Below are 27552 nucleotides of genomic sequence, written 5' to 3'. Positions count from 1 at the left end.
GGCTCTCGGGGTGGCGGGTGGGGGTGGTGAGGGTGAGGGTTTGCAGGGGAGACCACCTGTGGTGGCAGCGAGACCGAGGACTGGGGCACTCGGATGAGGGCAAGGGGGGGCAGGCGCCACGCTCGGGAACCCGGAGCCCGCTCCCAACAGCGAGGACCTGCGCTTGCACCAGCGCCCAGGCGCCCTGCTGCCCCCAGCCCCACGTCCACGAAGCAAAAGCCCCAATCCCGTCCTCCCGGTCTGCGACGAGCACCGACAGGCAGCCGGCCCCCAGGCCACAGCGCCCGGCCCGTCGTGCGGGCCCGGCTCCCCCACCGCGAGACCAGAAGCACGCTGGGACCAGAAATGAATTATTCACATCGCAGGAAACTTCTTTGAAGGTCTCTGAGAGTTTCGACAGGAACGTCGTGTGCAAAACTGAAAGGACCCCCAGGACCCCTCCTGGGCACCGGCGCCCCGGGGCCAGTCCTTCACAGTCGAGGGCGCACCGGCGGGCGGGCCCCTCCCGGCGCCGTCAGGCCGAGTCCCGGTCCATGCTGCAGCCCAGAGCCTCGATGTCGTTGCTGATGTCCGAAATCATACGGTCCCACTCGTCCCCTTCCGAGGGCACAGACTGGTCGTCGGAGCTGCCCGTGGCCCTGTTCCCGGTGCAGGCGGAGGTGGAGGCGGAGCTCAGGGCCCGCCGGTACCTGCCAAAACTGTCGGTGATGATACCGCGGCCGTCCTTCACCCCGATGGTCTCGAGGAAGTTCTCGAAGTGCTGGCTGTCCTTCTCCGGGATGAAGGGCCGCAGACCTGTGGACACGGGGTGTGCCTGACGCCAGGCCTCCGGCGGGGAGAACAAGCCTCTGCCCGCCCCGGCCGCCCCGCGTCCAGCCCCGTCCGACGGGCACCGCAGGCCCGTGCAGGTGCCGGGTCTGCAGCGGGCGGCTGGCCCCATCTCCCTCCCTCGGGCCGGGTGGAAGCGCACCCACAGGCCTCCAGGTGCAGAACGGGGGCGAGGGGGGCAGGCCGGCCTCTGAGGAGCACCACCCACTTCTGTAAGAATAAGCCAGAAAGGAACACGGAGCTGGGGGCTGGGGGCTGAGGCCGCAGCCCTGGCCGCATGGCTGACCCCAGCGGGGAGGCCACAGGGTCGGCAAGAGCTCAGACTGCACGCAGCAGGCCAGGCCTCCGGCCCTACATCCCCCGTGAGTGGAAAGCCCCTCAGTGGCTGCTGACAAGGGTATAACCCAGGCCCCCCCTGGATGGTGGGGGCAGAGCCCGGGAGCCTCCACTGGCCCCCATCAACCAGCCGGGTTCTCTAGGGTCAGCACGGCGGGAGACACGGCCACACTGTCATCCCTGAGGGCGTGGGCAGGTGGGCAGGGCCCCGACCACCCTGCCCACCCAGCTCTGAGGGCCGGCATCTCTGCAAAGGCTGGTCCTTCTCCCCAGAAACGGGATCCGCTTCCCGTGCGCAAACTCCTCGTCACCCACCAAAACCCTCTCGAGCGCCGAGCCCCTGAGGAGCCCCACCCTGGCCCCCACTCCAGGGCGAGCAGCTCCTGGCTTCCCCGCAGTCTGGCTCCCACGGGCAGGTCCCACCAGTCGCTGGCAAGGGCCCTCGGCGGCGGGGCCCCCACGCTGCGGCCGCACGCCTGCGGGGCTCACCGAGCAGCAGGAACTTGCGGCTGTCCCCGTACAGCTGCCGCAGGTTGATGCAGAACTCGTGCACGGACGCCCCGTCGCGGTAGTCGTGCAGCAGTGCAGCGAACTGCTGGATCTCCTGGGAGGACAGCTTGGTGCGCAGCTACCCGCAGCGGGGCAGGGGTGCGGCGGTGAGCGGCGCCGCCGCCACCCCTCACCTCACCCGCAGCGCCCCCAGGGAGTGCGCCCGCAAGGAGCCCGGGGCACGGGCGCGCGGACGGAACCACGTGACGTTCAGCAGCGCGGTTCAGGGGGGTCCGCTGAGCAGCCCGTGCCCCAGCCCCGCCGCGCGCCCCCCCCCCCACCGCCCCCCAGGGGGGGCGCACCGTCAGCATGTAGTCCTGCAGCAGCTCGGTGGCCGTGGCGCTCAGCTCGCTCTCGCTGACCATCTTGGCGTGGGGCGCCGTCTGCGTACAGAAGGACAAGGGCGAGACGCCGCCCGCGTGCGCACACTCGGGGAAGGCGCTGCAAGAACAGGAGCCGTGGGCACGCGGCTCCCGGGCTCCACGTCGCACCTGCGCCCCGCGCCCCCCTGCGAACGCGCACTTCCGGCCAGGGGCGCCCAGTGGGGGCGTGGGGGCGGCCAGCGGGCGGGGTACTCACAAAGTGCCGGCTTCCGTCTCGTACGGCTCCTTCACGTCCACCTTGGTGGAAGAGTCGTCTGTACAGGGTGCGGACACAGGGGCTTCCGGTTACGTGGGCAGGGGCACAGAGTCCCGGGGCCCAGCACCCCGCGAGACGTGGGCCCTGGCGGGGGCACCTCCTTCTTGAGCAGAGCCACCGCCCCCCCCGGGGCGCGAGCAACAACACCGGCTCCTCCTGGGGGGGGTCTCGACCGGCACCACCCGCCACAGGTGTGGGCCTGAGCGCAATGCTCCGGGCTTCGGAGGACGCACCAAACGGGGGGCTGAAGAGCGCTCCCCGAGGGCCAAGGATAGCACAAGCGGGACTTGTGGCTGCCGCATGGCATCCTGGGGCCCGGGTTACTCTGTCTCCTGTGCCCGCTTTAGACGAGGAGTGGGATCCCAGAGGCCGGACAACTTGCCCAACCGCAAGGGGCTGGCCGAGGGCAGGAGCCATGGTCAGAGGCGGGGCTGACCCCCAGCCTGGGCCCGGTGGGCTCCACGCAGGCAGGGAGGCGGGACCCCCGGCATGCCTGAGCCCCTGGCACCAGCAAAGAGCCCGGGACACCGCAGCTACTCAGGAAACACTGGATGGGTGACCTAAGGTCCACATGACACAGACCGTGAGGGACACGGACACCATCCTGCACAATGCTGAGCTCTGAGAGAGGCGGCTGGGAAGTGCGGAGTCGGGGAGCGGTGCGAGGAGCAGGGGGCGCTCCTGGCGGGTGGAACACCGGGCTATGTGAGCCGCCTGCCGAAAATGCTCCGCAGATACAGCGGAGGGGGTGGCCTCCATGTGCTCCCCCCACCGCAGCCCAAGAGCCGTGAGGTCTGGGGGTTCCTCCCCACACACACCCCCTCCAGCCCCAGGCCCTCTGTTCTGAGGCAGGTGAAGGGACTTCAGCTGAGAAGGCGTTCCCTGCCCCCCCGACGTGGTGCAGGAAGCCACCGGGCTCCCGGGGCAGGGGACATGTCTGCCTGCAGGTAGACGTTGGCAGTGGAGTCTGGGAACGAGGCATTGGTGCAGAGCCACAGGGATGGGGACAGCAGCACCACTGCCCACTCACGTTCACGTACCGCTGTGAAGGGACAGGTGGTGGGTGGGTGTTGAGGCCCCATCGAATATGGCTCTGTCCAGAAAGTCGATCGTGGACTCTGTGTACACAATCTGGAAGACCTGCCCCAGCAGAGAACACAGCTCCTCCGCAGCAACCTGCCGTGGGGACAAAGCTGGACCCTCCTGGGCAGCGTGCCGGCCACCTGGCTCCTCACATGCCCAGCTGCCCGACGGGGCCACATGGGGACCAGCTCATGTCCAGGCGGCTCTCTGGACCCGAGGGGGCCAGGTGTGCCAGTCAGCTGCCAGCCCTCCTGTCCCCCCACCTGGCCCACCAACACCCTGCCCGCGCTGCTGCCCCAGGCTCAGGGACAACACTCCCAGCACGGGACACGGCTTCACACGCGTGCTGTTAAGGCAGGGTCCCCTCTGGGGCGGTTCTGCCCCCGGACACGGGACAGTGACCAGAGGGGCCTGCGGTGGGGACAGGCCAGGGAGGCAGCCCCATGAGGAAGAACTGGCTAGAAGGTGGGCAGAGCCAAGGAGGGGCACTGATCAAAGGGTCCCCAAGGCAGGGGGTCCCCACTGCAGTCTTACAGACACAGAAACTACACACAAGGTGACCAAGGAGCTCCTGGAGGCTGGCAGCCCTTGGGGAGCTGAGGGGGCCCCAAGCCCTAACTTGCCACTCCCAGGGCACAGCTTGGGGTGAAGACCACCACCCCCATCAGCGCTGGGGAAAGGGTGAGGCCCCTGGAAGAGAAGGAACACAGCCTGAAGGCACCAGACTCAGTGAGCCGGACAGGGGCCTAAGCAGGGCCTAAGCATGTTGTGGGCGGGGTCTGGGGAGGGGGAGGGGCCTGGGTCGGGGGTGTGGGAGGGACCTGGGTGGGAGGGGCCTAGGTAGGACTATGAGAGGAGCCTGGGTCAGGGTGTGGGAGGAGCCTGGGTAGGGGGTACGGGAGGGGCCTGGAGTGGGAGGGGCCTAAGTCGGGATAGGAGGAGCCTGGGTGGGGTACGGGAGGGGCCTGGGGTGGGAGGGGCCTAGGTCAGGATAGGAGGAGCGTGGGTCAGGCTGTGGGAGGAGCCTGGTGGTATGGGAGGGGCCTGGTGTGGGAGGGGCCTAAGTCGGGATAGGAGCGTGGGTCAGGCTGTGGGAGGAGCCTGGTGGTATGGGAGGGGCCTAGGTCAGGATAGGAGGGGCCTGGGTCAGATTGTGGGAAGAGCCTGGGTCAGGGTGTGGGAGTGGCCTGGGTCAGGGTGTGGGAGTGGCCTGGGTTGGGGAGGTGGGGGGGGCCTGGGCTGGTTGTGGGCAGGACAGGGGCGAGGTATCGGTGGGCTTGAGTCCCAGGTCCCACCCTCTACTCACCTTGCTCTCTGTGGCTAGGATTACCAGGCAGCAGGCCTCCACAGGCCCCACTCCGCTCTCTGACAGGGAGACTGCGGTGAGGCCTCTGGAACTTTCTGCACACAGACTCTGGCTGGGGGAGATGCCAGGGTCCTGGGCTGAGAAGTCAACAGCGCAACAGGTTAGAGCAGGTGTGGGAGCTTGACAGCAGGCTCTAGGCAGGCCCTACCTGGCTCAGGTAAGGGACAGGCGTGCCCCCTGCCCCACCTTCTCAGCTAAGCTGCCCCCATCTTCACACTCTGCAGCGGCTGCTCTGGCCACTGCTGAGAACTACCACCCCACCGGGCCCTCAAGCATCCCTGCCACAGATGATGCTAGTGTCTTGGGCTGAGATGTGAAATGGCCAATATTTAGCTGCTTTTGGTCTACACACAAAATGGTATTCCCAGGGTTCCACTCACAGGAACCACGGGCATGAACACAATACTGACAGATGGGGACACTGAGGTGTGGGGGCCCAAGGGCATGAGAGGGGCAGAGTCCAGGAGGGGATGTGGACTCCGGCCCACGTTTCTAACACTCCGCCCACCACCTCGTCAGACAAAGGTCCCAGGGCACGGACGCACGGGGCAACTCCCAGCCCGCCCAGAGCAGGGAGGGAGGCCCCCGCCCTGGGAAGTACGAGCACACCGGCACAGCTGACCGGGGAGCAGGAGCTGGAAGTGAAGCTCACATTCCCCCTGATGCTGGGGTATCTCCGGACAGGCCCACGCCAGCACGGAGGGCACCTGGAGCTCAGACATGGCTGGGAGCCGGGAACCAGGCAGAAGCCACACTCGGGACGGGCGTGCCCGCAGAGCCCGGGGCCTGGCACCCCGTGAGCCCCACAAACACCGCCGTCAGACCCCAGGACTGCACCGCCCCACGGCGGCCACAGGCCATAGGCCCTGAGCACATGAAATGTGGCAAGTCCACACGGTGCCGTGTGCGGAGTGCAGACTACACACAGGGTCTCAGGGGAAGTACAAAGAAGACAGGGCACACCTTGTTAATAACGGTCATGCTGGTTATGCATGGGCGCCACATTGGTATGCATGGGTATGAAGGACTGAATAAAATACATTCTTAACACTGACTTCACTTGCTTCCTTTTACTCCCTTTACTGTGGCCACCAGAACATTTTAAGGAGCTCTGCGGCCCCCAGCATTGTGTGACGTGGGCATATTCCTGGTCGTAGTCCTGCAGGCTGCCCTCACAGCTCTGGCTTCAGATCCCCCATGTGCGGTCCGACACCCGCAGAAACACCCTCCGTGTCTGCACAGTCTGCCCCGCCCGGCTGCGCCCGGACATCGGGTCACCTGCCCTCCAAGCAATGCCCACCACACGGAGCCCCTGCAGCCAAACCCGGACCCCACACGCCCACCCCCCACACACTGCCCCAGGCACCGACGCAGCCTGGCCCGCAGAGGTGCACACACGTGCTGCGCGCGGTAGGCACTTAACACACATGAGCCGTCACGGCCAGCACACTAGGACCCCTACGTGCCGGATCCCACACACGGCACGCTGGGGCCACTGAGACGCGCAGGCTCACGGTCTGCGGACCATCTGCTAAAATGAGGAGGATACCAGGACACAGGGATTCCTTCTCTTCCTTTAACTCAGAAGCTCTCAAAGCTCTGGGTCCCGGTTCCCGTCTCATTTTGCAAAGCATCTCCTACAGAGCTCATTCTCTCCCTCGCAAAAAATCTGTTACCCCTTTCTTACCAATCTGCTCTAATGATAACACTGATACGTGTCCCACCACACAACAAACCAGGGGGGGCCCAGCTCCCCACCCCCCAGCTTCCACAGCTGCAGGCGCTGGTCAGAGGTCAGTCTTCCCGTTTCTTTTTGTCCCTCAGGATGCCCCAGACCTCGGGCCTCCTGCGGGACCGTCCGCCCCCAGGTAGGCAATGGCAGGAGCCCTGATGAAGCCACTTCCCAGGCTGCCGGCCCCGCCACCACCCCACGGGGCCCCCCGCCAGTCACTCAACCTCTCTGCTCTGCTACTCCATTTGTGAAGTGGGAGAACACGGTCCTCCTCACCACGGAGCTGGAGGTTACACCAGGAAATCCATGTGCCAGGCTTTCTGCTAGTTTGAGCCATTTTTTTACATTAAAACGGTTACATATGGGCACCTTTGTGTTGTTCAAACTAAAGTAATGCCCATTATTCAACAGTAGATGTTCACCAAAGGGAAATGAGGGATAAGCAGAGAACAGAGGGGTGTGGGTGGGCCCGCAGCATCCCTACCGGATCTGTGCCGTGAGAGCCCCCCAAGCTCAAGGGGTCACGTGAGGAGGCTCACCAGGGCCTGGCTCTTAAGAAAATCTCTCGGATCTGCCATGAACTGCTGACCTCAGGCGGAAAAACAAGTTTCCCTCTGCACTGCCTGAGCCCCCCTCGGCCCCCGCCACGGGCCCTTTGGAAATGAATGGCTTCAGGACCCGATCCGGCTCCAGAACACCCAAAGGAGCCTGCGACAAGCTCAGTACTGCAGCGCCAACCTCAGAACCCCACCCGGAGGGGCGTGATGTCTCTCCTCGTGTCTCAGTGACTTGACACCAGGCAGCGGCTGTGGCAGTGGGGGGGGGGGGCCGCTCATCTGGAGAGCCCTGGAGGTGACACTGCGCTCCCAACCCCGGGGAGGTGGACCGGAGGCAGGGGGCTGGGGGCCAGTGCCTGGTTTAAGGTTGCTCCTGACTCTCTTACGAGGACATGCTCAGGACGTCTCTCGGACCAGGAGCTCCACAATGGTCCGGTCTCTTTGTACCCAGCTTTGGGAAGCCTGTGGCCAAAGGCAGGGCCCACATGTTGGTGGGGCTGAGCGAAGGCCCCCTCTCAGGTGGCAGCTGACCCAATGCTGGAGAAACTGTGTCCAGAGCTCCGCTAAATTCCCAGACTCACTCCTGAGAACAAAGATGTGGGCTGTTCCTGCCAAGGACCCCTGACCCTGATCCCCCCGGGTCCATACCTGTCTTCAGGACCACCAGGTGTGAGGCGTCATCCCGCACGTAGGACACAGCAGCGATGTCATGGATGGGGACCCTGAGGATGGTGTCCTCCCCGTCCCGCCAGGCCAGCTTGACGTTGTAGGCAGACAGGCTGATCACAGCATCATGCTCCTGGGTCAACTGTCCGGGGAGTTGGTGGGCTCTCTGGAAGGGATGCAGCGCATCAGAAATGCAGGCCCGCCATGGCCCCCGGGAACCCTGCACCGTGCGCAGGCCAGCACTCTCCCTACGCCCCGCCACGCCTGCTCCAGGAGCTCTGTTGCTTCTAGAGCTGCTCTGATTCAGACCTGTGGTGTGTGCTTTACATATCTGGAAAATGTGAATTCTGAAAACAGCCCAAAACCACAAGGAGCAAAGCCTAGAGAATCAAGTTCACGTTCAGACAGGCTCAGTCTTTATGGCCCAAGAGCCAAGCACACCTATGATATGACGGGACAGGGTCCTCCCTCCCAGCCGTGAAGGTCCAGTGGCAGAGGACCAAGAGCCGGTGTCAGGCTACGAGGGTCCGAGGTCAGAGTTGGGAGCTGGAGCAGACTGAGGGTCAGAGGTTGGGGTTAGGAGGTATCACAGGCCAGGGGGCAGAAGGATGGGGTTACCTTTGCATTGTCTATGAAATGCAGGATTTCGGTCCTACTGGAGGGATTCAGGTATCCAGGTATGGACGTTAACTGACCTAAGTACTGCAAGAAAGTGAGGAGAGAAGCTGCCATGAGAAAGGGAAGATCAGCCCAGACCATCGTGGACACACAGAGAACACGGCTTGGCTTCCGCCTTCCATCACCAGGCCCGCTGGCCTGGCTGCGGGGGGTGGGGGGCCCCTCCGCGGGGAAGTGTGCTCTGAATTCTTGGAGCAGCCTCTACTGGCTCAGGAGACGCTCCCATACTTGCCGATGTACCGCACTATGAGGACTGTTATCCGTAACAGGGGCCCTTCCTCAAGCGAACTAGTTCTGCCAGGGACGGAAATACCCAGCTCCTGCCTAAAGGGGGAAACAGCGAGAAGCACGTGTGGCCGTCACAGTCCAGGGGCATAGGCTCCCTGGAGGAACCGAGACACACTGACCACAGGACGGGAGAGCGCACCCCTCCCCACAGTCATCCTCCAGCCAGGTAAGCCCACGGCCTCACGCGGAAGGCCCATCCACCGCCATTCCTGTTACCCCGTGCATCATGTCCAGCTGACGACAAGGCATGCCAAAAGCTGAAAACGCCATCCGAACAGGCAAGGCAAGCACCAGAACCAGACACAGACATGGCAGGGCTGTTCTCAGGCGTCACCAGACCCAAAGTTTAAAGCAGTGCGACTGGGGATGCCTGTGGGGCTCAGTCAGTTCGGCGTCTGCCTTCGGCTCAGGTCATGATCCCAGGGTCCTGGGATGGAGCCCCACATCAGGCTCCCTGCTCGGCGGGGAGTCTGCTTCTCTCTCTGCCCCTCCCCACCCCTGCTCATTCTCTTTCTCTCTCGCAAAAATAAATAAAAATACTCCAAAAAGAAAAAGAATGATATTGGACTTTTCTTCAGAAACTATGTAAGCACGAGAGGAATGAAACACTCAAGCATTGATAGAAACCCACCAACCTGCAATTCGGTATCCAGTGAACCAGTCCTTCAAGCAAAGGAGAAATAAAAACTTTCTCCCACAAGCAAAATTTGAGGGATTTTAAGATTTATTTATATTTATTTGAGAGAGAACACGAGCATGCACACACACTCTTGATCTCAGGGTTGTGAGTTCAAGCCCCATGTGGGGCACAGAGCTCACTAAAAATGTTTTAATTTTTTTAATTTAAAAACATTTTTTTAAGTTTTATTTAAGTAATCTCTGCACCCCACATGGGGCTCAAACTCATGACCCTGAGATCAAGAGTCATACGTTCTACCAACTGAGCCAGCTAGGTGCCCCTAAAAAAATTTTTTGTTAATTCAAGACCCAACTACATGTTGCCCACAGGAAACCCACTTTAAAGAGGGACCTTACTTAATGAAAAGAGTTCTCTGAGATGTGACAATCCTTCACATGTATGTACCTAACAACAGAGCATCAAAATACACGAGGCAAAGACTGATAAAACTGCAAGGAGAAATAAATGAATCCACAATTGCAATTGGAGACTTTAAGACACCTCTCTCTATCAGAAATGGACAAACCCAGCAGGCAGAAAATCAGTGAGGACACAGGTGAACTCAACACCCTCAACCAGCAGGATATAATTGATATCTATAGGCTACTTCATCCCATAGCTGCAGAATACACATTCTTCTTAAGCTCACATGAACGTTCACCAAGAAACAGCACATTCTGGGCCATAAAACACACCTTAACAAATTTAAAAGACTAGAAACCATACACAGTGTGTTCTCAAATCACAGTGGAATTCTTTGAAAGTCACAACTATAGGGGCACCCAGGTGGCTCAGATGGTTAAGCATCTGCCTTTGGCTCAGATCGTGATCCCAGGGTCTTGGGGTAGAGCCCCTCGTCAGGCTCCCTGCTCGGCAGGGAGCCTGCTTCTCCCTCTCCCTCTACTGTTCCTCCTGTTTCTGCTCTCTTGCTCTCTCTGCCAAATAAATAAATAAAATCTTTAGGGGAGCCTGGGTGGCTCAGTCAGTCGGGCATCTGCCTTCAGCTTGGGTCATGATCCCAGGGTCCTGGGATCGAGCCCCATGTCGGGCTCCCTGCTCAACGGGGAGCCTCAATAGATAAATAATTTTTTTTAAAAAACCCATTATCAGAAGGTTGCTTTCATGAATATAAAATCAGAAAGAAAAAGAAAGAAAGGAAGAAAGACACAACTATCAAAATACACATTAAAAAATGGATAATCTGAGTAGGCATATGATCTATTAAAGAAATTGAATTAATAACCTCCTAAAACAGAAAGCACCAGGCCTGGACAGGTTCAGGGGTAAATTCTACCACACACTAAAGGAAGAAATGATACCAAGTCTCTATAATCTCTTCCAGAAAATAAAAACAGAGAAAATATCCTAACCTATTCCATGAGGTAGCATGACCCTAGTATCAAAATCAAAGATACTACAAGAAAGGAAAAACTACAGATCGATATTTCTCATAAACATAAATCCTCAACAAAATATTAGCAAATCAAATCCAATAGGTATAAAGATATTTATACAAAGATAATAAATATGCACGACGACCAAGTTGTATTCACCCCAGGTAGGCAAGGCTGATTCAAAATTCAGAAATAAATTAATGTAATCCATCACACATCAACAGTCTAAAGAAGAGAGATCATATGATCAGATCAACAGACGCAGAAAAAGCATCCGACAACATCCAACACCCATTCATGACAAAAACTCTCATCAAACGAGGAACAGAAAGAAACTTCCTCAAAGTGATACAGAACAGGTAAAAATACCTACAGCTAACGTCCTAATTAACAAGTGAGATGCTTGAAGATTGCTTAAGATCAGGAGTAATACAAGGATGTCCTCTCTCACCACTGCTTTTCTTTTTTTTTAAGATTTATTTATTTGAGAGCGAGAATGAGAGAGAGAGAGAGCACATGAGAGGGGGGAGGGTCAGAGGGAGAAGCAGACTCCCCGCTGAGCAGGGAGCCCGATGTGGGACCCGATCCCAGACCCCAGGATCATGACCTGAGCCGAAGGCAGTCGCTTAACCGACTGAGCCACCCAGGCGCCCATCGCACCACTGCTTTTCAAACACTGTATCAGAAGTCCTAGCTAATGCAATGAGACAAGAAAAAGAAATAAAAGGTAGAGATTGGAAAGGAAGAAATCAAGCTGTGTTTATTTGCAGATGCTCTCTCTTGACTGAGGAACCAAACAGGCAGGTCATTCTGGGGATTACCAAGTACAAGTAAGGTAAACACAGTGGCCCAAGTTGGTCGGCCCAGGGCTGTGCCAGGCAATCAATTGCCCGCTCACACAGAAGAGGAGCTGGCTGCAGTGCACCCAGAACACAGCGGCAGGTACAAGTCAAGCGGCTGAAACTTCAGGAAAGCTGCTTTCAACAACTATCCGTGTGGGCTGGGCAGCTCTGTAGGAGACATACACTCATTCTGAAAAGTTTTATATTTCACCTTCTCGAAGTTGGGGGCTAGGGAGAGGAAATAAAGCTAAACTGTGCATTGGTTTCCCCACCCTTTCTAGGGCTGAGAATCTCCCTCTTAAAGAGCAGTTTAAGAATAAATAAGCAGCCCATGTAACCACTGGCTCATAGTTAGCTTCTCACCAATGAACATTCCAGTACATTTCCACAGAGCTGCAGCTGGCCAGTGCCTTTCCATCTGCTTCTTATGCGTGTGTGTAAACCAAATGCAAATGCCTGTTTACATCGATGAGTATTAAATTTCATCTATTCTCACAGTTCCTCATTTCAAACTTACTACAAAGCTATAACCAAACAATATGGTACTGGTAGAAGGAGAGACATACAGACCGATGAAACAAAACACAGTCCAGAAAGAAACCCTCACATACATGGTCAGCTGATTTTTGACAAGGCAGCAAAGACCATCAATAGGGAAAGGACAGTCTTTTCAACAAATGGTGCTGGGAAAACTAGAGTTCCACACAGAGAAGAATGAAGTTGGTCTCTTACCTCACACCACATACAAAAATTAATTCAAATGGATCAAACACCTAAATGTAAGACCTAAAGCTCTGAAGAGTCTTAGAAGAAAACAGAGAAACAACTTCATGACACTGGATTTGGCAATGATTTTTTGGTTATGACACCAAAAGCACAGGCAATAAAAGAAAACAGATAAATTGGACCTCCCCAAAATTAAAAACATTTGTGCATCAAAGACCATAATCAATAAAGTGCAATGACAACCAACCAATGGGAGCCGGTATTCGCAACTGTACGTCTGATAAGCAGTTAATATCCAGAATATATAAAGAACTCCTATAACTCAACAACCAAAAACTACACAACCTGTTTAAAAAATAGGCAAAGGACTTAAAACAGACATTTTTCTGAAGAAAATATACAGATGGCCAATAAGCACATGAAAAGATGCTCAACAGCACTAGTCATTAGGGAGATGCAAATCAAAGCCACAATGAGAGACTACTTCACACACCCATTCCGATGGCTCCTATCAAAACAGAAAATAAGGGGCGCCTGGGTGGCTCAGTCGTTAAGCGTCTGCCTTCGGCTCAGGTCATGATCCCGGGGTCCTGAGATCGAGCCCCACATCGGGCTCCCTGCTCGGCGGGAAGCCTGCTTCTCCCTCTCCCACTCCCCCTGCTTGTGTTCCCTCTCTCGCTGTGTCTCTCTCTCTGTCAAATAAATAAATAAAATCTTAAAAAAAAAAAAAAACTGAGAAAAGAATCACTGTATGACCCAGCAATTCCACTTCTGGGTAGACACCTAAAAAAACTGAAAGCAGGATCTCAAAGAAATCACCCACATTCACAGCAGTGTCATTCCTAATAACCAGAACATGGAAGCAACCCAGTGTCCATCGATGGATGAGTGGTGAAACCAACTGTGGTCCAACCACACAGTGGAACGTGACTCAGCCTTGGAACGGGAAGGGAATCCTGCAGTGTGCCATGGCAGGGATGGACCTTGAGGACATTATGCAAGTGAAATAAGCCTGTCGCAAAAAGACAAATACTGTATGATTCCACTTATACGAGGTGAGCAGGGGGTGTATGTTGTGGGTTTTTTTTATTGTTGTTGTTGTTTTATTTTTGTGGAAGCACCTGTTGTTTAGAACTGCCAAAGTATATGTTCAGCAGTGTGCCCAGGTTTAAAGGTGTAAATGGGACAAAATAAATTGTGAAAGGAAGTGTAGTTGACTGAAAACTACAGTTGTAATAAGTCTTCCACTTTTTATAGGATTTTTGAGCACAGAATTATGCAAATATTTTAACGTTTATTAATGTTTACAGTGGAATTGTGAATAAGTTTTCAGTGGACTATCTTATCCCTTGACAAAAATATTTTGTCTTTTTCCCATGTAATTTCAGAGTGCTCAGACTCCCACTAGAGCGGTGGCTAGCAGGGGCTGGGGGAGGGGGAGTTTTTGTGTTGGGAGAGCTTCAGGTTTACGAGAGGAAAAGAGTTACAGACAGAGGCGGATGGGTGATGCCCACCCAACAGCACGAACGTACTTAATGCTCCAAACTGTGCACGTTAAGATGGGAAACTTTGTTACATGTATTGTCACAAGGAAGCAAGGGGCGCTTGGGTGGCTCAGGTGGCTAAGCCTCCGGCTCTTGATCTCAGGGTCATGAGTTCAAGCCTCACGCCGGGCTCACGCTGGGCATGTAACCTACTTGACAAGAACAGTAAAGCAAAAGCAGAGACTGAACACATACTTGTGCCTCCACGGTCACAGTCACAATAGTCAAAAACTACGGAAACGTTGCCACGCTCAGTGATGGATGAACGATCAGTGAAATGGGGGTATGTATACACCAGAGTCGTGCTCAGTGTTAAAAAGAAAGTTCCAACACCTGCTGCAACAGGTGGGCGTGAGGCTGACTGGAAAGAGCCAGTCACAGGACACACCGCGTGACTCCGCGTGCACGAGGTCCCCAGAGCGGTCAGATCCACAGAAAGAGCAGAGTGGGCGGTGCCAGGGGACGGGACAGGGGCTGGAGTTTCATGGGGACAGAGCTTCCGTTCGGGGAGATGAGAACGTTCCGGACATGGACGGTGGTGGCCGCACAACATGAGCGCGCTTAATGCCACAGAACCGCACACTTAAATTAGTGGTCAAAATGGGTTACAATGACAAATTTTGTCACGTGTATATATATATTTTTTTAAATATTTAATTTATTCATTTGACAGAGTGACAGCACACGAGCTGGGGGCAACGGCAGAGGCAGAGGGAGAAGCAGACTCCCGGCTGATCAGGGCGCCCGATGCGGGTCATGACCTGAGCTGAAGCCACCCAGGCGCCCCTGCCGTGTATATTTTACTGCAATAAAAAATTATCTTATTAGCTTTACTCAATTTCATTTGCTCACAACTTTTTGAACCCTAAGCAGCAGGCTCCTGTCTGTGAATGGTCACTCCCGATTTCAGTGCTTTGCGGAAAGGACAGTGCCCTGGTGCGCATGTGCAGGACCGCACGGGGACTGCCCCCACCGCGTGGCCTTGGGGGGGGGTGATGTCACCCATCTCTTCCTTATCTCTTAGCGCCACCGCGCTGCAAACCCAGCTAGCACATCTCTGGAGAGGATCCTACTTCCTTCATAGGAAGGCGAGCCGCCATTCATTTGAGATTTGCTTCACGGTAACGTAATTCTTGGTAAAACAACATTTTCATTGCAGCTGTCATCCTTGTTACAATTCCAGATGAGACAAGGTGTGCCTGCTGGACAGGGCTTACCACACCCGTCCCATTGTCCTGAAAGGTCCCCTAATGGACGCCCGCGCCCCTACAAGGTCAGCAGCGGCTGGCCCACACCCCCCGCGGGGGAAATGGCGTGGGGCGCCGGGCCGAGCAACAAATCACAGCACGTCAGGGGCAGAGCTACAGAGGGGTGAACGTGACGAAGCGTGAGAGGCCCCGAGGGGACACGTGACTAGCAGTCACATCTGTCAATGGCTCCGGCATCGGCGAGGTGGGAGATGAGACAGTCAGACCGTCTCGGGCACCACTCACCCCACTGCCCTCCTGCCGCCGTACGGGGACCACAGCCGGCGCAGAGGCATGCTGGTGAGCTCACGCTCCAGCTCCAAACACAGAAAGTGCTTCCAAAAATCACTGCCGACGGGACACAACAGAAGTCCCTTTTTATACTGACCCCAAGGTGGCCCCCCGACAACATCCACCCACCAGTGGCCTCAGTCGGCAAGATCCCCGCAGCAGAGAGAGACCTGATGGAAGGAAGGGCAGGGTGTTCACACGGAGTCGGGGACACCGGGGCGGGTGCACAACTTCTCAACACGGCAGGCCTGCACAAGTGGCCATCCCCACTTGCTGGAAGACAGACGACACCACACAAACACACACACACAGCGGCCGTGGCAAACTGTGGGTGAAAGCTTGGAAAGGCTCAGAGGTGGGTCCACCCGTGTAAGACAGGGAACCCCATGCTGCTGCTCCCCCTGCTCCCTGGGAGGGCCGGGAAGACACCCTACTCTGGAGGACAAGCAGCTCCGAGAAGGTGCAGCTGACAGCAGGAGATGCTCACAGAACCGGGAGCGAGGGGGCAACAGACCCCGGGGAGCAGCGCCAGGCAGTGTGGCAGGAGCCGCAGGAGTGGCCGCGGAGGGGCAGTGGGGTGTGGCCTGCGGGGGCCACGGAGCCCACGGGAGCCACCTACTGCACACACGAGGACACCACCCAGTGCACAGCTCGGGCATAAAGGATCAATCCCTGACATGGGTCCCAGCCCCAAAAACTGGCTGAAGGAGAGACGGAGCCCCAGGAGAAGGCACCTGCAGTGCCTGGCAGACACGCTGCAGAGATGCCCCCAGAGTCCCTGGAGGGAGGCTTAGAGACGGTGCCAGCACCCTGGGACCTGGGCGGCCCACACGGTCCTGCCGGTACGGGGGCGCAGGGGCTGGGCCCAGATGTGCACACAGCACGTCCTCGGCAGCCAGACCCACGTCCCCCATGTAACAGGAGCAGGTGTACTTAGCAGCCTCCAGAATGCGGGAGCTACTGCCGTACAAAAGGCCACATGGCAGCCCCTGAAACTCATCCCGCTGCTGCCCCTGGCCACGGTTCCAAAGCAGGAACAGTGTCACTGCCAGTGGCCACAGCAGAGATGCGAGCTGCCCTCCTAACACTTACGTGGCGCGGGGACGGCGGGCTCCACCTCATGCCCAGCCTGGCTCTGCAGAACTGCTGGGCCGTGGCCGTGGCCGTGGCCACGGCCGTGGGAGGGAGCTAGACAGATTCTTTGTGAGAGAAGGTGAGCTCACGGGACAAACACATTCCTCTCCAAAGCCGCCAGGAGCCATTCCCATCCACCATCCGGGATGGAGCAAAGCACAGTCATGGTCCTACCCCAGAGCCGCGGGACCCTGTAGAGACGTATGAGGCCCTCCCCGTTAGCTCAGCCCACGCGCAGCTGATGGAAGGCGGAGGCCAAGCTGGGCTCACCTAGCTGGGAACAGGCCAATGCACACAGTCCCTGTCCCAGGGGCAGACTCTGTGGCCACAAAAGGCGCTGTCCCTCGAGGGGGCCAACCAGGCTCTGGGTGGCTGGTCAGCCCTGCAGAGGGAAATGCTCTTTCCTGGTGAGGACGGATGCATATTCCAGGAAGGGGTTTGCCTGTCCTGTGCCCGCAGCGTCTCGGCCAGCTCCAGTCCATCCCAAGTGAATTTTTGCACATACAGGTGTAGAGCGTGGGCTGAGGGTCACGTTTCCTCTGCGGGTGGCCAGCAGCTCCGGCACCGTGCTGAGACCGTCCCTCCCCTGTTAACGCTACATCTGCACCTTTGTCAAAATCCAGCGGGGCATGTCAGTGTGGGTGCTCTTCAGGCTCTCGACCCCATCCCGCTGACCTCCGCGTAGGTCCGTCTGCTGACACGGCATGAGAGCAGACGGCCTGGCTCCTCTTGTTTCCTCTTCAGCGATTCTGCTTCTTCTCCCTTTCCATATACATTTTAGTCATCTTCGGATCTACAAAAAGCTTGCTGGGATTTTGATAAGGATTGCATCGAGTGGCGCACGGGTCTGGGGATATGTGACACACTAACCTGGTTGAGTCCCCCACCCGCCAATGCGGCAGTTCCCCGACACGCAGATCCGTGCCTCCCTGCGCCCCTGTGTGCTCAGGAAATCCCATACACGTCGGGTTCCATTTGTACCTGTCTTTCTGTTTCTGAAGTAACTGTAAATGGTATTTCATTTTTAATTTTGGTGCCCACTTTGGACGCATATCGTGGCTCATACGCACATCCTGTTTTCCTGAATTTTTTCATCATGAATGGGCGCTGGATGTTTTTTCTCCATCAACCGATAAGACCCCTTCAGATTTCTACCTCGGCCTGTCGATGTGATGGCTTCCCTCCTGGGATCCCGAGCCAGCCCCGTGCCCCTTCAGAGTAAGGTCGCCCCTTCTCTTTCCAGAAGAGACTGTAGCACTGGCGTCCATTCCCTGAACACGGGAGGGAATCCTCCAGTGAGAGCAGGCGGGCCTGGAGCTTACAGACGAGAGCCCGAGTGTCCTCAGTAGTCACAGAGCGACCCGAGCCAGCCATGCCGGCCCTCCAGCCATAACGGGGGTGGGGGAGGCTCCTGAGGAGCTGGTGCGAGTGCTAGCAGGCCCTGCGGCTGCCGGCACCCCCTTCTGCTCGTGGATAAAGCACTCTCCTCACCGTTCTCCAGACCTTCTGGCTCTGCTCTTGACAAGTTTCACGGTCATGCATCGGTGTCAACTGCTCCGGGTTCGCCCTGCTTGCGGTACGCTCCACTTCTTAAATCGCTGCATTGGTCTTTTGCCAAATGAGTGACATCTCGGACACAACTCCCTGGAACAGTTTCTCAGCCCCTCCAGCCAGGACTCCGACGACGCACGTGCTGGAAAGCGCTCTCTGGTCCCACGGCTGCCACCAAGGGGGCTGCTCTCTCCCATGGGTCATGGCGGGCATTCTGGCTCCCCTGCGACCCCACGGACACCCCAGTCCCACCCAGGTTCATCAGGGAAGAAAGTCCCTACTCCCAGCCTGGCCTCCTCTGGGGTGGGCACTGGCCCCCGCCTGGCCTTGGCTGGCACCCCTTTGCTGGTCTTTTGTCCAGACAGAGTGGCTTTCGTTGGGGTCTGTCCACACCTGTCTGTGTTTTTGGGTTGCCGGCCTCTTCGACTCCACACCTGGGATATGTGAGGACAAAGAGAAGCCGGGGGCCTCACCTAGGACCCCAGGTCCCTGTGGGTTTGCCTTGTGTCCACCTTGCAGAGGAGCTCAAGGTCGCTGCATGCTCAACATCCAGGATTGTAGCTGTGCCAAGTAAGAGGCCCAGGGAGAGGCGCATATGTGCACCCCACCTTCTGGAAGCAGAAATCCCCAACTTTTATCTTTCGGGGTTTAATAGGGGCCACCTTTCCCCGCACCTGCCCTGTCCTCAGGCATGTTTCTGACTCTTCCCGGTTCTTCCCCAGCCTCTACCCAAACACATAAAAAACATCCTGTCCCCTCTCCCAGAGGCACTCGGGCCTGGTCCTGAGTCTCGCCAGGGCCTGGGCTCTTCCGCTGCACCCGGAATCCTCCTGGCTGCTTTCTGGGTGGAGCCCTGGCTCTGGACCCACGCCTCCGCCTTCATGTGTGTCCCGTGCTGTGAGGCAGCATGTCCTCCGGTGGCTCCCTGAGAACAGGGTCGGCCTGGTCACCGTGGCGGGACCCCTTCATCCTGCAAGGTCACACTCTGCGACAGGTCCCACATCACCGCCCGGAAGCCGCCTCTCCTCCTCCACCCCTGGGGGGCCTCCTGGGTCGACCCTACAACCTCCTTTTGCTCTGTCTCCCGCTAATTCCCTCTCTCTTCACCTTCCGGTCATTCTTTCTGGGTGCCTTTCCTGACTTCCGTTCAACCCTTCTAATGAACGCTTCAAGACACACATGGACGTACCTCCTGTTCCAAAAGCTCCCGTCTGCACCTCTTTATTTAGAAGTGGAGCCTGTTGCTTCAGAGTTCACGAGTCTGCTCTTACCTCTCCGAGGACGTTACATTCACCCCCACCCCGTTCCCTGCGTGGCTGTGGCCACATTCACACTTGCCTCTCGTGTTCGTCGCGGGCTCTATGTCCTTGAACGTGTATGGATCCGTGCTGCCCAACAGAAGCCACGCACACGGGCAGCATCACCAGCCGCAGCTGTGCTCAGGCTGGTGGGCGGTAACCCCAGCTTCCCCCTGAAAGCACCCTGGGGACCCGCGTGTGGGACAGGCGTTCTGGAGGCTTGGCAGGGAGAGGGGCAGGGGACTCTCCACTCCATACACAAGCTGGCTTCATGTGGTCTTCACTTGGGGTCGCTCCAACCCTCCTCTGTGCCAGGTGGCCCCACGCCTGAGCCCCCCAGCCCCTGTCTCTGCCGGGGACACCACCCACCTCCCCTGTCACCTGATGGCCAGGCGAGAGCAGAAACCCTTCCAAGGACACCAACCACCCCACACCCTCCCAGGCCGGGGGTCGGCCTGGACCACTCTGCATCCTCTGAGAGCCCTCGGTACAGGCTGGCTCCGCGAACTCCGCTCCCTGACCTTCCCCGGCGCCCCCTCCAAGCGTAGGCACCATGCTCCTGACGGACCCCCCTCCCCGACCTCGAGGCCACAGCCCCTCACTCTGGCTCATTTTCACTCCAGCGTGTTTGGGGGCCGGGTGCGCCATGCTTATCTGCAGGTGCCTGCGCACAGGACTGGACAGGGTTTGGGAGACCCGCGCCCTCGGCCGTGACCACAACACGCGGAACACAAACACACACCCGCCCACGAGAGAAAGGAGGCGGCTGCTCCTACAGAAAGAGCTGGAAATGGGGCCAGCAGACAGGAACGTGGAGCGTGAGCAGTCACCTGCCACAGCAGTGCCGGCGTGTGGGCGGGCGGCACATCGGGCGGCCGGACTTACCTTCACCTCCTTCTCGATGTAGTCGCTCAGCAGTCTGTCGGGCTCCACGCGCTCAGGCAGGGACAGCGCCACAGTGTGCAGAGGGCGCCGCTCTGTCACCTTCTCATGGGCTTTCTTATCTCTACTCTTTTCACCTTTTAGGAATACTCGTTTAAACGGCGACACAATTCCAGGCTGCAGGCAGAAACGGCAAGGGTTGGAGGTCGTTATTCACGAAGGCTCCGCGCGGCCCCCACGGCGCACAAGCCAAAGTGGCTGAGCCACCACCACGGTCCCCATGCAAAGGGGCTGCGCGTGTGGCCCAGGGAGGACGGTACCGAGAATGCCAGCTGCGGTTGGGGGAGGGGCCGGTGCCACCTCGGGCACGCAGGGTGGGGGACCCGTCCTCCACCGGCTCTCGGCCACTCGGAAGGGCAAGGGCGCACTCTCCAGGCGAGTAATCTCGTGGCTCAGGAGAGGGCAGAAGGGGGAGAATCCTCTCAGAAGACAGCAACGTAGCGCCACCCCAGCCCCTGGCTCCGGCAGGTCCCTTTGCTCCAGGACCCCGGAGCAGGCACCACGGCCTCAACAAAGGATACAGCTCATCAGCCAAGAGCCCAGCCACTGCCTGTGTCCACACCTGCGCTCCGCATGCCCTTCCCACCGCCAGGGCCTCACTGTCCCAGGGTGCTGACCACACTGGGCGATGCACACAATGGAGGCTAATCCTCCCACCAAAGTAAACCAACAGAGCGTGAGCCAGGGGGCCCAGGAGCGGGCCTGGTGTCTCTTCCCTGGGACTCTGCCAGGGAGCCCCTCACCTGCCGTGGTCACCGCACACCAGCACACGGACAGATGCAGGCTCACTGCTTCCAGCCAACCCAAAGGAATGCAAACCAGAGAAAATGAGATGCCAACGCACGGCCTGGGCAGGGAACCCAAAGGGACCCAAAGTCCCCCTCAGACCAAAGAGGCAGCCCACCTGCCCAGACGGCCCGGCGCCTGACCGCAGCCAGGACCCACCGGCTCGGCTCGGACCCACGCTTACAGGAAAAACAGAGACAAGCTACATACCTCTGTCACTGAAAGGTCCTTATGAGTTTTTTCCTGCGCATGGGGAAGTTCAGCCAGAGGCCGAGTCCCACACAAACCAGTGCCATGACCTTTGAAGCCGTGAGGCTCCTCACCAACCCGTCAGCCTCACAGGCGGTGGGTAAACAGGTGTAATGACCCCCCACAAAGGCAGTCAAGGCCTCGGGGTCTCTCAGCACACGCTGCAGGGCCCACCTGCACCCACCAGCATACTCTGCTCTTCAGCGTCACCCCTCTCCCCGCCCTTAAGCACTCCCCGCCACCTCCCCGCCTGGGAGCATCTCCTCCCTGACTTAGAGCACCCCTCCCCTCCCTGGAGCAGCACCCCACCCACACACCCTGGAGCACCTCCTGGTTCCCACTCCCACACCCCTCCATGGAGCCCCTCCAGGGTGAGTGGGCTAAGGCTGCCACCGAAGCTGGATGATGTCCCCACGGAGCTTCACTTATTTATCTCTCTACTCTTCATTTTTCCAATTTTCCACCTCAGCAAGTTCTTTATGTAAGGATGAAAGCAGCTCCTGCCTACAGCTGTTCACGCTTCAGCTGAGACAAGATGCCCAGGGCCTCACAGGCACACGGACGCACTGAAGGAACGGAGCGTCTCCGAGGAGCCTGCCTGCCCCTGGGGTCTGTCCAGGCTCCATTCTCTTCAACCCCTGGGAGTTTCAGCCCTGCACAATTTAGGGGTGTGGCCAGGAGTGGGGGGTACTCTGCGTGAAAGCCTGGGGCCTCAGAGCAGGTGGGCGCTGTGTGCGGCACACGCAAGGATTGGTGGTAAATGGTCACCTGCAATCGGCCAAACACCTACAGTATATTTTAAGTTAAAAATGACCCTGGGGGCGCCTGGGTGGCTCGGTCGTTAAGCGTCTGCCTTCGGCTCAGGTCATGATCCCAGGATCCTGGGATCGAGCCCCACATCGGGCTCCCCCGCTCTGCGGGAAGCCTGCTTCTCCCTCTCCCGCTCCCCCTGCTTGTGTTCCCTCTCTCGCTGTGTCGCTCTCTGTCAAATAAATAAAAAAATCTTAAAAAAAAAAAAGAAAAGAAAAGAAAATGACTCTGGAAATGTGGTAAAGCAAACACCATGTTTCACCAGCCCTACCCCAGGCAGGCAGGTCACGCGGGACTGGGGCTGCCTCTCTGGCCCGCACCCCGGTCAGCAGGGCCATTCCTGACCCCTGCCTTCTGTACACAGAGCACCTCCCAGTTCCTGTGACGGGTGCACGCCACCCCAGGACTCAGCGGGCACGTGCAAACCTTGACCCTCTCGAAACGTACGAGTCACAGAGACGCAGATATCTGTGCCCACACCATTTCTACCTGGCGACCCCACAAGGCTCACCCTCCCAGATCGTGAGCAGCCAGGGCACAGGCTGAGGGTAAGTCTGAACCCAGCGGCACACAGAGCTACTCACACGCGCTCTCCCACGTCTCTCCACCTCTGCTCCTGGGAGCAACAGGAAACCAACTCGGAGAGGACAGGTTTGCAAGGTCAGCCTCTGACCGTGAAGCCTACGCCAAATCACCAGATCCACAGATCGCACGCAACCCACGCCGCTCCTCTGTGCATGAGGTACAGCTCACAAAATTACAGTCAGCACACATGACTGGTCTGTGCTGGGAGGGACCCCGGGCCTCAGCCCTGCAGCCCACCCTGAAGACAGACCCTCTGCGGGCGGGTCAGCGGCCCCTGCGCGGCCCCTGCAGCGTGAGGAAACCTGGACAGCCCACTCCAGAGGCCTCCTACTGCCCAAGAGCCGCCACTCCCGAGGCAGAGCCCCACCCAGTCCTCCTCCACCACCACCCCTTGGGGCCCCAGCACCTGGGGGAGGGGTAAGTGCTGGTCAGCGCACGTTCGGTGCCCACGCTGCCCAGGCGTGGGGAAGGCCCCATGGGGGAACGAGACAGCGCCTAGGCCAAGAGGGCACAGTCAGGCCGGGAAATGAGCCCAAAGCAGGTGAACAGGCAGTGAACGCATGATGAAAACCTGCAGCCTCAGAGGTGTGCATTAGTGGCAACTGCCCTGCCTTTAAAGGTGTCACCGTGGCAACAAGGCACAAGCCCGTGAGGCACGGGGGGCGCCTGCCCTGCGGGCCCCATGCACAACCCGCCAGCCAAGCACGGCCCGGTGGGAACAGCTGGGAGCGCACCGCTTCCAGCCTCCGTGCGGAGCCCTGAAGGCCCCGCACCACTGGCTTTTACCTTAGTGGTGCACGAGCTTTCCCAGAAAGTGCAACACTGAAACCACTGGGTAGAGAAACGGATCGTGGCAAAGCTGCCCCTTTCCACTGCCACCCGAGCTCGAGTCAGCGGCGAGTTCCCTGCCGGCTGCAGGAAGCAGGGCCCTCCGCCTCTCCAGACACACCGGGACCAAGAGGGCACTCCGGCTTTGGGAACGGACGTTGCTCTTGAACGTGAAAATGTAAAGTGAGGTTCTGGCTAAGAAAACACATGGAGAGACAATTCAGAATGTTCTGACCCAGAAGCAGGGTTCCCGAACACGATCACAGATCCTTTAATTTCTGGAATATTCTGCAGATCAAGACGTCGAGTTTTAAAAGCATTTCTAGCGGTGCCAGCGCCCCTTCTTCGCTCAATAGGAATTTTTACTGACCGCTGATGTCCATCGTTATCACCAAAAGGATCTCATAATCCCTGACCCCAGAAGGCAAAGGACAAACTCAGCCCCCAGAAGGAGCACGATGCTGAGTACGATTTCCCTTCAAGAATGGAGCCCGGCACTGGGTGTGGCCTGGGGTCCACCTGAGCCTAAATCTTCTGTGAAGAGACAGGCCCTGAGGGTCCAGGTTCGGGGTGGGGGCAGGGATGCGGGGCTTCTGTGGCACAGAGAACACCTGCCGCTTCCACAACCAAGGGGAACTTTCTGGACTGGCTTGGAAACGAGCCCTAGATCCTTACCTATTCTTACAATATCTTCCATTCCGTGCTTGAAACCACTTTTGAAGTTGGGGACCTAGAAGGTCGCTCTTAAACACTCAGTCTGGCTGCTGAGCATTTCCCAGAGGAGGCCTTGACTTTGCCGGGCTGAAGCTCAGCTTCTCAGCTCACCTGGGGCGTCCGGGCTCTGAGCAAGTGTGTCTCCTACGTAAATTCTCGGAGGCTAACATCTCTGCCGGCGCATCTAACTGACAACGAGCAATGCATCTCTGAAAGAACCAGCACAACCACTCATGGGGCAGTAGTCTCCACTTGGAGACCAGAGTTAATCATAAGGCGACACACCAGCTGGCTATGTGCACACAGCGCTAGGCTCGACATGCCCTGCACGAGTCCCCAGCAGCCAGGAGACGAGGGACTGCGCGGAGCACCCTGAGCGCCTTGGTGCAGGTCCACACGTTCTCGAGGACGTATCTTACCCGATCCTTTAGTTAATACAAAACTGCCTCCGAACAAACACTTTCCAAGTGCAAGGCCGCGGGTGTCCTTAAGTCCAGCATTCAGCAAATGTCTAACAAGTGCTTGGTAGGTGCCCGACCCTGGGTTTGCAACGTGAGGGAGCCTCCGTCCCTCCCCAGGGCCCAGCTGACGGGCAGCTGCACACAGTGGTCAGGGCCGCGCAGGGCTGTGGTCAAGCCTGGGGGAGGCACCGAGGCCAGAGCAGCGGTCAGGCAAACAGCCTGCAGGCCCGTTTCAGCAGAAACCCGAGGCCATGGTTCTGTCCCGCTGGGCAGCTCAGCAGGCGCACTCGGCACTGTGGCACATCCTCTCCCTTGAGCTTCTAGACACAGAGCACCTTCTTGCACACCCGTGCCGCAACACTGCCTACCTTTTTTTATTTTTCAGATTTTTAAGTCATTGCTACACCCCATGTGGGGCTCGAACTCACAACCCCGACATCAAGAATCACAGGCTCCTCCAACGGAGCCAGCCAGGCAACCCCACCCAGACTCACCCCCAGTGCTCATCTTAATATCAACTACCAGCACTCTTGGCTACGCAGGTCAACAGATGAGCTTTTAAAGAAATCTTCGGGGGCGCCTGGGTGGCTCAGTCGTTAAGCGACTGCCTTCAGCTCAGGTCATGATCTCGGGGTCCTGGGATCGAGTCCCATGGCGGGCTCCCTGCTCTGCGGGGAGCCTGCTTCTCCCTCTGACCCTCTCCCCTCTCGTGCTGTTTCTCTCTCTCTCGCTCTCTAATAAATAAATAAAATCTTAAAAAAAAAAAGAAATCTTTGGTACGAAGTGCCCACCAACAGGAAAAGAACCTGTTTGAGGGGCTAGAGGCCCAGGAGCAGCAGGACACAGCCGCGCCCTCCAGCCTTCCCCGGACTGCAAGGCCCCCACCTCTGGGCCCCGACGGCTTGCGCGGGGGGCACACGCACGGCGCCTTCTGTGGGGTCCTGGCACAGACAACATTCTGGATGTCTACCAGCATGGTGGGCTCTTTTTCTTCACCCTTTCCCTAAATCACATTCCTACTCAGATCCTGCGTCCTAACCAACCACAAATCCACGTGAAACCTGCTCTTCCCCCGCAGATGGGACACCTATAGGCCTCCTACTCCTTGGGTTAAGATGGGTGCGCCCTCCTCATCTGTTCACCGACCGCCACCAGCCACCGCTTCTCAGACCCGGAAGCCAGCGGGAACCCTCCTCCCTTCTTCCCAAAGCAGGGATCGTGGGCCTGGGTCACCCTGGCTCATGAACACACCCCCAACAGGCCCACAGGCTCGTTCTGGCCGGCTCCTTCCCTGCTGGACTTGCACCTACCTCGTTCTCCATGGGGCACCCGCTGGAAAGTCTGAGGAGGAGCTCTGGTTCCTCCCCCTCTGTCGAAAGTTACTGTGCATTCTCCTCTGTTCACTTCTGATCTTGTTGAAAAATATGGTCAGATGTTAGCCCTCCCTCTGAAAAAAATATGCGAATGAACAGGAAGACCAGAAACCACAGCTTCCTTCTGCAAACCCCACTGAAGCTGTTTACCGTTTGTTAAAAAGGGTAAGAGACAGGCAGCACCTCAAACTGCTGGCCAAATCCAAATGGCCACGAGCACAAAAAGATCCGAGTAAAGTGCCATGTGCTGGAGGTGGTCAGGAGCTCTCGTGCCCACGGCGGCCTTCCCACATTTCTAGCCAGCGCTGTGTGGTCCGCCGAAGGACGTTATTCTGGAAGTCCAACCATTCTGCAACTCCACTGCTAACAAGAGTGACCAAGCAAACCCAGACCCCACCCGTGTGTGGTCACCTCTGCCCCATTGCACCCAGGTCAGGGCTGGGGCAGAGTGCACCCGCACTAGCCCTCAGCCTGCAACAGCCTCTGTGTCCCCCGGGACTCCCGAGTTTGAGTTCCCCATGTGACACACAAGAGCATGTTTCTGAGCAAGTTCCTTTCAACATCTTTAGGGTCAAACCTCCCCATCTAGAAAGCAGAAGCTGGTGTGCTGATGGGGAGGCCTGGCGTGGAATATTCCAGAACAGCTTGTCAACAGGAAAGGCTACGTAAGTAAGCGTCTGGTTCATCGGAGTGACCATGTGTGCTCACAGATCAACAGACTTAAGTACAACACAAGTTTATTAGGATGAACCAAACCAAAGTGCTGGCATTTCAACACATTTTTGCCCATAAAAATGGCCTTTTCACATGGTTCCACTTAAACTGTACTGAAGTTCAGTACTTCTGGACTCCGAGAAGACCAAGGGCTCGAAGCAATCACTCCGTGCCCCAATGATGAGCACGCGTGCCACAGATGCAGAAGGCGCCACAGGACAGGAAGGTGGCCCTGAACCAGATGTGCTCGAAGAAAACCCGGCATCGACCAGACTGTCCCATTTATCTCCTGAGGGACTTGGGGTGGCACGTGGCCTGGATGCGGACATCTCCTTCTTTCTCCAAGATACCCCCGTGCAGCAGGACCGGTGAGGGCCGGCGCAGAGCGGCCCCCAGGATGGGCACAACTACAGGACACCCCGGTGGCGCCCCCCCAGCCAGGTGGCCTGCTTTCACAGATGCCATGGTCGCCCGGTGGGCGAGAAAGAGCAAGGCCAGTGAGCGCACAGGCAGACACCACAGACAAGACACGGACGGACACACGGTCCCCTGCAGGCATCTCGGGAGGGCTGCACCCCCAAACGCAGCGGTAACACACAACAAGCAAGGGTGCTCTGGAGCGACAAACCTGAGTGTCGAGATACAGAGGCCAGAAGAGAACT

The 27552-nt window shown here is 57.8% G+C and overlaps 1 protein-coding gene across 5 annotated transcripts in view; it reads right to left on the bottom strand.

The window, feature by feature from the left end:
* Positions 1–322: 322 nt before the first annotated feature.
* Positions 323–27552, bottom strand: part of CCM2 (CCM2 scaffold protein) — a 47782-nt gene continuing 20552 nt past the window's right edge. The window contains exons 1-11 of one of the 5 annotated variants that reach the window (XM_027574467.2): positions 26360–26508; positions 26114–26250; positions 20314–20487; positions 8375–8458; positions 7739–7922; positions 4742–4878; positions 3393–3528; positions 2293–2350; positions 2016–2154; positions 1654–1792; positions 353–795 (exon numbers count right to left, since the gene is read on the bottom strand). In XM_027574467.2, coding sequence (XP_027430268.1) covers positions 515–795; positions 1654–1792; positions 2016–2154; positions 2293–2350; positions 3393–3528; positions 4742–4878; positions 7739–7922; positions 8375–8458; positions 20314–20487; positions 26114–26125 — 1344 coding nt within the window. In that variant the 5' untranslated portion in view covers positions 26126–26250; positions 26360–26508 and the 3' untranslated portion in view covers positions 353–514. Of the gene's footprint in view, positions 796–970; positions 1039–1653; positions 1793–2015; positions 2155–2292; positions 2351–3392; positions 3529–4741; positions 4879–7738; positions 7923–8374; positions 8459–20313; positions 20488–26113; positions 26251–26359; positions 26509–27552 lie in introns of those variants that run through there. The other 4 variants (XM_027574468.2, XM_027574471.2, XM_027574466.1 and 1 more) reach the window with 4 other exon arrangements.

Source organism: Zalophus californianus, chromosome 12, assembly GCF_009762305.2.
Source record: "Zalophus californianus isolate mZalCal1 chromosome 12, mZalCal1.pri.v2, whole genome shotgun sequence".
In the NCBI taxonomy this organism is placed as follows: domain Eukaryota; kingdom Metazoa; phylum Chordata; class Mammalia; order Carnivora; family Otariidae; genus Zalophus; species Zalophus californianus.
This window is presented reverse-complemented; position numbering and strand designations above follow the sequence as displayed.